At 37.1% G+C, this 9,307-nt stretch overlaps 1 protein-coding gene across 2 annotated transcripts in view; it reads left to right on the forward strand.

The window, feature by feature from the left end:
* Arl6 (ADP ribosylation factor like GTPase 6) overlaps positions 1 to 9,307 on the forward strand; it is a 31,256-nt gene that overhangs the window by 6,498 nt on the left and 15,451 nt on the right. For both annotated transcript variants that reach the window (XM_008841733.3, XM_008841734.3), the window contains exons 3-6: positions 1,859 to 1,920; positions 3,013 to 3,081; positions 5,693 to 5,787; positions 7,432 to 7,561. In XM_008841733.3, the coding sequence (XP_008839955.1) occupies positions 1,859 to 1,920; positions 3,013 to 3,081; positions 5,693 to 5,787; positions 7,432 to 7,561 (356 nt within the window). The remainder of the gene's footprint in view (positions 1 to 1,858; positions 1,921 to 3,012; positions 3,082 to 5,692; positions 5,788 to 7,431; positions 7,562 to 9,307) is intronic.

Genomic DNA, 9,307 nt, shown 5'->3' on the forward strand with positions numbered 1-9,307 from the left:
GATAAATAAATAAATAAATAAATAAATAAATAAATAAATAAATAAATAAATTTATTTTTAAAAATTTGCCAGGCATGGTGACACACGACTTTAATCCCAGCACTTAGGAGGCAAAGACGGGAGGATCTTTATGAGTTCAAGGCCAGCCTGGACTGCATAGCGAACTCCAGGCCAGCTGGGGCTACAGGGAGACCCTGTCTCAAAAAGACAAACAAACAAACAAAAAGTAGTGTTAGAGACTACTCTTGCAGGGGGCAAGAGTGCATAAATGTGAGCTTGGTTTTTCTAGCACACAAGAAAGTGACTTTTGGAAAAGTACTAATGCTGTTCATAGAATGGGTAGATGGGAAAGCTGAATAAACAAACTTTGGAATGGCAAAACAAGGCAGCTCTGGAAGAGGCCTTACCACAGCACATGGCTGTTAAGGTTACCACACTCCAGTAGCTTTTCAGCTTCTCTTTTTCCATTTGAATTTAAATTCCACAAAAGTAGATACCAGAGTAAACAGTGGTGAGAAGCAAAGTTTCCCTTCTACCCCTGTTTTCATATAAAAGCAGTAAGCCAGATTGTTGTTATACGTAAGGGCAATATAGGAATATTGGGGAATAAGACAAGCTGAAAAAAGAGTGTAATTATAATAGAAAGCATCTGTTGAGTGTGTATAGGCACCACGTTGAATATTTTGCATCCATTAACTCATTTAATTCTCATGATGACTTTATGAGCTAGGTATAATAATATAGTTGACATGTAAGCAAACCTAGGCTAAAGTAACCTGAACCATGTGGCATAGTCAAATTAGAAGCAATTAGGAGGTTATTCTAATTCAAAGCAACAAATGGTAAAGGTCTAGTCTAGGTTGTTGGCACAGAGCCAATAAAACTTAGAGACCGGTTTTATTCCTAACATGGAGGTATGTGACAAAAGGAGAAGTCAATAATAACTTCTAAGCATCTGGATCAGAAAGTAGATACATTTTTATTTAAATGAACGAACAGTTTTGGTGATGGAAATTCTGAGAGGCATTTTTTGTAATGAGTTAGGTTGTCAGTATAATCATTTTAAATGCTTGTGAGTCCTGTCAATATGTGTTCCTCTGTTCTTGGCCCCTTTCAGTCTTCCCCACATAGTACTCCTGCCAGAGCCGTCAAGGCTCCACCTATCGCTTCAGCGTGGATCACTTTTTCTCTCAGCAGTACTCTGTAGACATGTAGGCCTTCTATTCTTCACTTAGTGACAAGTTCCTTCCTGTCCTAGGATCAGTGCACTAATTCCATACTGGAATATTCTTTGCAGGAACTTGCCCTAGATTTCCCCTTCCTAGCAGTCACTCCTGGGTTAGATGTCACCTCACAGGAGCCTTTTTTGAGTACTCTTTCCGTATTACCGTAACAGTCCCCTTTGCCTGTGCCTCCTGCCCCCAGTCACCTTTTATCAGTGTCTCAATATGTTCAAGGGTCATTAAGTTGTTGATTGTTATTTACATGCTCTAGCTCATGAACTCTTTAACAGTAGGGACCAGGTAGATATGAAGACAGTCCCAAGCATATATAAATTCAGTATGTGTATGTGATGAAAGATTAGGAAGTTCAACATATGAACTCAGAGTGACTTTTGAAACCACTTATGAAAATTTTTAAGTCTGGCTTAACTTAATAAAATAAAATGTAAATTGTGTTATACAGATTCAGAATTAGTAGGTAAACTTTACATTTCCGTAAAGAGTTTGCACAGTGATTCTATTGCAAAAATTATGATACTGTTTAATTCTGTTATTTCCTTAGTGGTACATTTTAGAAATGGAAAAATCTGAATACTTGAGCAAAAATTCATCCTAATTTTTCTTTTCTCTTAAAGGCTCAATCTCAGGACATAGTTCCAACAATAGGATTCAGCGTAGAGAAATTTAAATCATCCAGGTAACCTGCTTTATCTTTGTGACTAAGAAGTTGTAAGTGGAAAGTAATACTAGCTCTACCTGATCATCCCTCTACTCAGAAGTCCTTTGTTATTCAAAATTCTGTAGGTATCTTTAGTTTATTCCTAGCATTTTAGAGTTTAGACCATTCTGAAAACCTCATTAGCAAAGAAAACATCTTTTTATGTTCATTCATTGCAAAAAAAAAAAAAAATTGTTTTTGGTCTTTTTGAGATAGGGTCTCCCTGTAGTCCCAGCTGTCCTGGAACTCACTATGTAGACCAGGCTGGCCTTGAACTCACAGAGATCTGTCTGCCTCTGCCTCCCGAGTGCTGGGACTAAAGGTGAGTGCCACCATACCCAGCCTGCAAAAATTTTCTTTTAAGACAAGGTCTCACTATGTAGCCCTGGCTGGCCTGGACCTTACTCTGTAGACCATGCTGGCTTTGAACTCACTGCAATCTGCCTGCCTCTCCCTCCCAAGTACTAGGATTAAAGACCATGCCTAGCACAAAATCATATTTAGATTAATAATGTATTTTTTGAATTCTTTCTAGAATATTGGCCACATTATCATATAGTATGGTGATTTCTCTGATAGAAAAAAATTTAAAATATTAACCAAAAGTTATACTTAATTTGGTAGCTGTTCTACTTTGCTTTCAATTGCTGTGACAAAACACTGACCAATACCAACTTGGGGAGGAAAGGGTTTATTTGATTCACATCTTCCAGGTCATAGTTCATCACTGAGGGAGCCCAAGGTAGGTAGTCAGGGCAGGAACCTGGAGGCCGGAGCTGGAGCACAGGTCATGGAGTACACTGCTTACTGGCTTACTCCCCTGGCCTATGCTCAGTGTGCTTTCTTACACAGTACAGAACAACCTGCCCAAGATTGGTACAGACTGCTGTGGGCTAAGCCCTCCTACATCACTCAAAAATCAAGAAAATACTCCACAGACATGGCCACAGGCCAGTCCAATGGAGGAAATTTCCCAGGTGAAGCTCCCTCTACCCAGGTGTGTCAAGTTGAAAACTAAAGCTATCCAGTGCAGTAGCTTATAATATAGTAATGCTTTACTGTTGTTTATAGTTTGAATTTTACAGTATTTGATATGTCCGGTCAGGGAAGATACAGAAATCTCTGGGAACACTATTATAAGTAAGTATGTTTATTGTTATTGCTTAACTATGTGGCTATATTTTAGTAACAAATAATTATTAGAAATCCACGTGATTATATTGTTTTGGCTACAATGTAATTTCTCTTATTATTTAATCAGAGAGAGAGAGATAATTTGTTTCTCAAATGCTCAAATGCTTCTGGTCCTTTGTGACATTAGGCCTTTGGATGTCCTGTTCTCTGAGTTTTGATGCCCTTTTCTGTCTAAGGTTAATATACCCATGCTTAAAAACCAGCTCAGGCTACACTTGATGGCACATATCTATAATCTTGGCACTCATAAAGCTAAGAATCAGAAATTTAGATCAGATATTTGCTATGTTGCCTATGCTGCATAGTAAGTTTGAGGCCAGCCTGGGTTATATAGAACCAACTCAAAAGTCACCTGAGTTGATGGTTTGCTGTTTCCCCAATTATTCGTCCATTCATATCTGTGTAATCAGGTACTGCATCTGCCTCACTAATCATTTTGTGAACTCCTTTAGTGAAGAAATTGTTCTTTATTCAAAATATTTCTTCAAGGACCAGTATGATGCTTAACATATAGATTAAAATAAGTATTGACCAAATTTAGTTAAAATAATGGTTTTGTCTAACAGTTGATCTATTTGTTTTATGAGTAATTTTCAAATAAGATTTTTTCAGAACATACAGTGTTCAATAATTTCTTCAGGTTGACAAGTGCCACATTACTAGGCTCCAGATTTTTTATGCCTACTCAGGCTTGCATGTGATGTCAAAATAATTTCATTAATTTTTATCCTAATAATTTTTCCTGTTGCTGTGTTAAAATATCCTGACAGGAAGCTCCATAAAGGAGAAAAGGTTGATTTGGGCTCGCAGTTTGATAGTGTAGTCCATCGTTGTGGGGAAGTCAAGGCAGCAGGAGTTTGAAGAAGCTGGTCAAGTTGTATCTACAGTCAGGAAGCAACAACAACAATGAATGTTTTTGCTCAGTAGCTTCCTCCATTTTATTCAACCCAGAACCCAAGCCCAGAGAATGGTACCACCCACTTTTGTATAATCTCTCAAAGGCATGGCCAAAGTCTGACTCAGTCTAGCTAATCCCTCACAGGTATACCTAGAGGCTTGTTCCCTAGGTTAGTCTAGATGCTGTCAAGTTGATAATATTAATGATCACTACTTTTAAACTAAATAAAATAATTTAATCAATAGATTTTTTGAAGTCCTCTGAGTTCAGTAGCTTGGTATCAGCTTTTATTTTCAATGTATATTTTATTGAATTTTGTGCAGTTCATAAAATACATCTTAATCATATTTAGATGTACCCTAATCTATCTGTAGCTCCCCTATCTGTACCCTTTTCCATAGCCCACCAACACCACCACAGGATTTCATGCATTCTCTCATATATGTTAAGGCCCGTTGAGTCAAGTTTGTGTACTCAGATGTCCCTCAGTGTGAGTTCATTCACTGGAGCCTATTCAGCCTATCTAGCATCACTCCCTTAGAGAAGATGAACTCTTCCTCACCCATCAGTGATCAACTGCTAATAGTTCTTCTGGGCTTCTTGCCTATTTCCCCAGTTCTATGCTGGTTTTTTACCTGGTTTGCGTTAACATGGATCTTGTGCATGCTGTCACCATTGCTGTAAGTTCAGTTAACACAGAAAGCCACAACTGGTCAAAATTAGAGAATAAAAGACTGCAGAGTGTGTGACCGTGGATAGGACTCCTGTATTAAACTTTGCCTACCCAGGAGTCGGGGACATTGTGGAAGACAAGGCAGAAAGATTGTAAGAGCCAGGGGTGGTGAATGCCCACAAGGAAACAGAGTTTTCCAGGTTTCTGGGAACTTGCGCCTGTGAACTTACACCTATAAAAAGTCAAATAGGGGACCTGGAAAGATTCAGCAGTTAAGAGTGCTTGCTGCTTTTACAGAGGACCCAGGTTTGATTCCCAGCACCCATATGGCAGCTCACACCCATCTGTAACTCCAGTTCCAAGGGTTCCAACACCCTCTTCTGGCTTCTGTGTACTAGGTACACATGTGGTACATATATGTACATGCAGGCAAAACACTAATACACAGGAAATAGAAATAAATCTTTTAAAAGTCAAATAGAGTAAAATAAAGGCTTATTCCTATTGTCTCATGTGACTTCAAATATATTTGTGGATACTTGTATGTCTTCTCATGTCAATGTGGCATGTATTTCTCATGATTTAATGCTTAAAAAAAAAGGTCAAGAAATTGTTCATGTTTTTAATTGGTCTCTTACATCTTATGTTCTGATTCTTTTTTCCTATATTGGGGATTAAACAAGGCCCTTACACATATTGGGCAACTGCTGGGCTATATTCTTAGCCCATATTCTAACTGTTTTAACCAAAAACCACATACTTAAAAAAGTTTCTGAGATAGTATGTTATTATTCAAATGAAGAGACTTTACTGGAAATATATTAATATATCAATCATATGCATTAAGAAGACATAACAATAAAAATCCTAGTGATAAATGAATGTAGGACATTAAGCAATAATACGTGGGTTAGGAAATGCAAATAGATAATATAGAAAAATGTGTAAGTGTAGCCTTCATTATTCTGTTTCTTTATACTGTACAGAGATGGACAAGCCATTATATTTGTCATTGATAGCAGTGATAAATTAAGAATGGTTGTGGCCAAAGAAGAACTTGATACTCTTCTAAATCACCCAGGTATTTGTGTAGTGTCTTTCAGTCTGTGATATCTGTGCTTTGGGGCCCAATTATATGTGTTGGTTTGTTCTTTAGTATTAGCAAAAAGTATTGTTTATAATATGTAATATTTTCTTTTTAAAAATGTAAATTTTAAAGCTTATTGCTTATATAAAACTTATAATACCTACATCATCATTTTTAAATTTCAAAGCTTTTTTGCAATGTTTTCTTAATTACTAGTATTTATTTCCTGAACACTAATTTTTTCCCTATATACATAAATAATGCATACCAGTAGGGAAAAAAATTTCACCAAACGATCAGGAAGAAAGTAAAATTCTGTGTATTTTGGTTACCATATTTTCATAATAAATAGTTACAGACAAGCAGCTGTACAAGATGGTCATGTGTTTTGCTTATTTTGTTTTCAGTGTTAAATGTTAACAGAAAGGAAGCAAACTTCAAGTAGAAGGAAGGGGAACTGGATTATGTTTTTGTTGAGACAGGGTATCCCTGTAGCCTTAGCTGGTCTGGAACTTGCTGTGTAGACCAGGCTGGCCTCAATCTCACAGAAATCTGCCTGCCTTTGCCTCCCAAGTGCTGGGATTAAAGGTGTGTGCCAACATGCCCAGCTTAACTGTAGCTGGTGAGAGATCTTAAGTGCTGGAAACCAAACTTTTGTCATTTGGGTTGTAAACCTGAGTCTTTAATGGTTGCTCCATCTCTCTAGCCCGATTTTATTCTTAAAGTCACAGTACTATAAGCAACAAATGTAAGATAAGGAATTAAATGAAAATATAATTATATTAAAAAATTAGAATGCTATGGTATAATTTGTATGGAAAATAGCATAAAATTGTGTTTGGATATATATGTTTTTACAAAGATGTGAAGACACTGCTGATCTTAGTTGCCTTTTCTGGAAAGGGAAATTTGATAACTCAGGACATACATAGGAAGGAGGGATATATTTTGACCATATATCATGTCTGTCTTCTGAATTCTGATCTCTTTAAATGTATTATCTTCAAAAATTTGAGTCTGGCAAGATTGTTTAGTGGGAAAGAGCTTTTGTCAAACATGAGGTTCATCCTGAGTTTGATTCCTGGACCCACATTATAGAGGAAGAGAACTGACTCTTTAAAGTTATCTTCTGACCTCCACATACTGACTATGGTACACCCACACACATAGATACACTTAAGTAAATAAATTTTGAAAAACAAAAAGCCTTTGGAAAATGTTTCTAAAATTATAATGGGGAAAATTCTATGTTAAAAATGTTACCCCTGTTTCCTATAGTCCTGTCTGTGACTAAAAAAAAATAAAACCAGAATTCAGTTCCTCTTCCTGCTACTTAGAGTTTAACATTAAAAACAAAACAATCCAAAATATTTGCTTCTCTGTAACAGTTTATTGAGTCCCCTCTCTAACCCTACCTTTGGTTTAAAGCTCCTAGCTAGGAAGCAAATGGTCTTAGGAAATAGTTTTAGTTTTTTCTTATTGCTTAGATGAATGCTTAATACTGTATCTTTAATTGTTTGTGTAAGGATGATCTAGAAAGAAGGAATGGGAAACAGTTTATTTGATTTTGGTTCTAAGGATTTAGGTAAAGCGGTCCAAAATAATGGAAGTGCTATGGTGGTTTCTTTCTCTTTTTAGATATAAAGCACCGTCGAATTCCAATCTTATTTTTTGCAAACAAAATGGATCTTAGAGATGCAGTGACGTCTGTGAAAGTGTCTCAGTTACTGTGCTTAGAGAACATCAAAGATAAGCCATGGCATATCTGGTAAAATTTTTATCTGTACTTGTGATTTTCTGTGTCTGAAAAGTTGAGCTACCAAATTGTGTTTGTTTTGTTTTCCTGACCTCATTTTATATGTGGCCAAACATGGCTGGATGGAAGTGAAGGATATTGTTTCATAGAATTGTGGCACTACTGGTATTCATGAATATATTACTGTTAAAACCTTTTCAGATCCTTTGGATACAGAAAAAATATTTTAAAAAAAAATGCCATTCCAGAAGTAGCATAAGTAGACCATTTACTCACCGTTTTTGACTACAGTGACTTCTTTTTGCACATGAAATCAGCCAAACCCAAGCCCCTCCTGCAATGTCTGTATTTTTTCTATCACCCTGTCTGAATCCTCTAACATCATGTTCCTGGCTTACCCTGTTGTGCTTCAGTATTACTGTGTGGCCTCTTTATTTTTTTCTTTTTTTTTTTTTTTGTTTTGTTTGTAGTTTGTCTTCCTAATGCTAGTGTGTTCAGCTCCCTAACAGCTAGGATTTTTATCAAATTTCTTTTTCATTTCTATAACTGGTTGATAGTAGGTACACTATAAATAATTGTTAAAATGAGAAAATAGAAATAATGACTTTATTTTGACATACTAATACATAGTGTCTGAAATTATTATGCATTATTTATTTAGGAAATGGTTTCTTACTGATTAACTCTTATATGCTTCTAAGGACCCCTTCTTACTATCCACTACCTTTCCTTTCTTGACGATGTGCTTGATGTAGAGTTTCCTACTTTTTATAAGAGTTACTGTAGATTCCTTGTCTTGGCATCCCACCACCAATTCCTGATCCTTTGCATCCACACCAACCCAGTTCCTTCTGGGGTCCCCAGAAGCCCTCTTGGCCTGGCCCCACCCTCACTTCCTCCATCTGCTTCCCTGGGCTACACCAATTCACTAGTCTTTCCTGGATGCCGGGGCTGACCTTTCCTCTTCCTGATCCTTTGCATCCAGACCAACCCAGTTCCTCAGTGCAGTCCCCAGGAGCCCTTGGGGCCTTTTCCCACCCCCATCTCCCTTTGCATCTCTGAGTGTCACAGCCACCAGCTGCCTAAGACCAGCATTTCTCCGGGCCCTGCTCCCAGGCCATTCCAACCCCCAAATTCCTGAGGCCAAAATCTTTCCTGGAGGGATCCAGACCTTAGCATGAGAGCATCTGATCCTCATCTGACTAGGGTCTCTGTGGGAACTCCTGAAGACAAAAGCAATCTGGCCATGCCAGTATAAAATCAAAAGAGAGAACCGGAAGCTTTAGAGGAACCAGCTTTTCATGCCCAAAAAGTAAACCACAAAGACACATAAAGTTTACAAAAAGAAGCAGACCTAAACTTGAAGGCTTGAGTCTCACACGAGAATCAGAAAATACAAGAAAATTCACATGTCAAAATCATGGAGAAAAAATAATAACTTGAAAAACCAAAATAACATATCCCCACCAGTAGTCCTCGATAAAGAAGCCACTAGAGATAATGCAGGACATGGAACTCAAAAGAACAATGATAAACATGATAAAAGAATTCAGTGAATTTAAAGAACATACAAACAAAGAAATCAAAGAACTGAAGGAAGATAGGGATAAACTTCTGAATGAATTCAGAAAAGAGCTAGAAATATTGAAGAATGCTCAAGCTGAAATGAAGGAAGTGAAACACTCAGTAAGCCAATTAGAAACAATGGGAGAAAGCATCACCAATAGGATGAATGAAATGGAAAACAGAATATCAAGA

This window comes from Nannospalax galili, unplaced genomic scaffold, assembly GCF_000622305.1.
Source record: "Nannospalax galili isolate Female #2095 unplaced genomic scaffold, S.galili_v1.0 scaffold821, whole genome shotgun sequence".
Lineage (NCBI taxonomy): Eukaryota > Metazoa > Chordata > Mammalia > Rodentia > Spalacidae > Nannospalax > Nannospalax galili.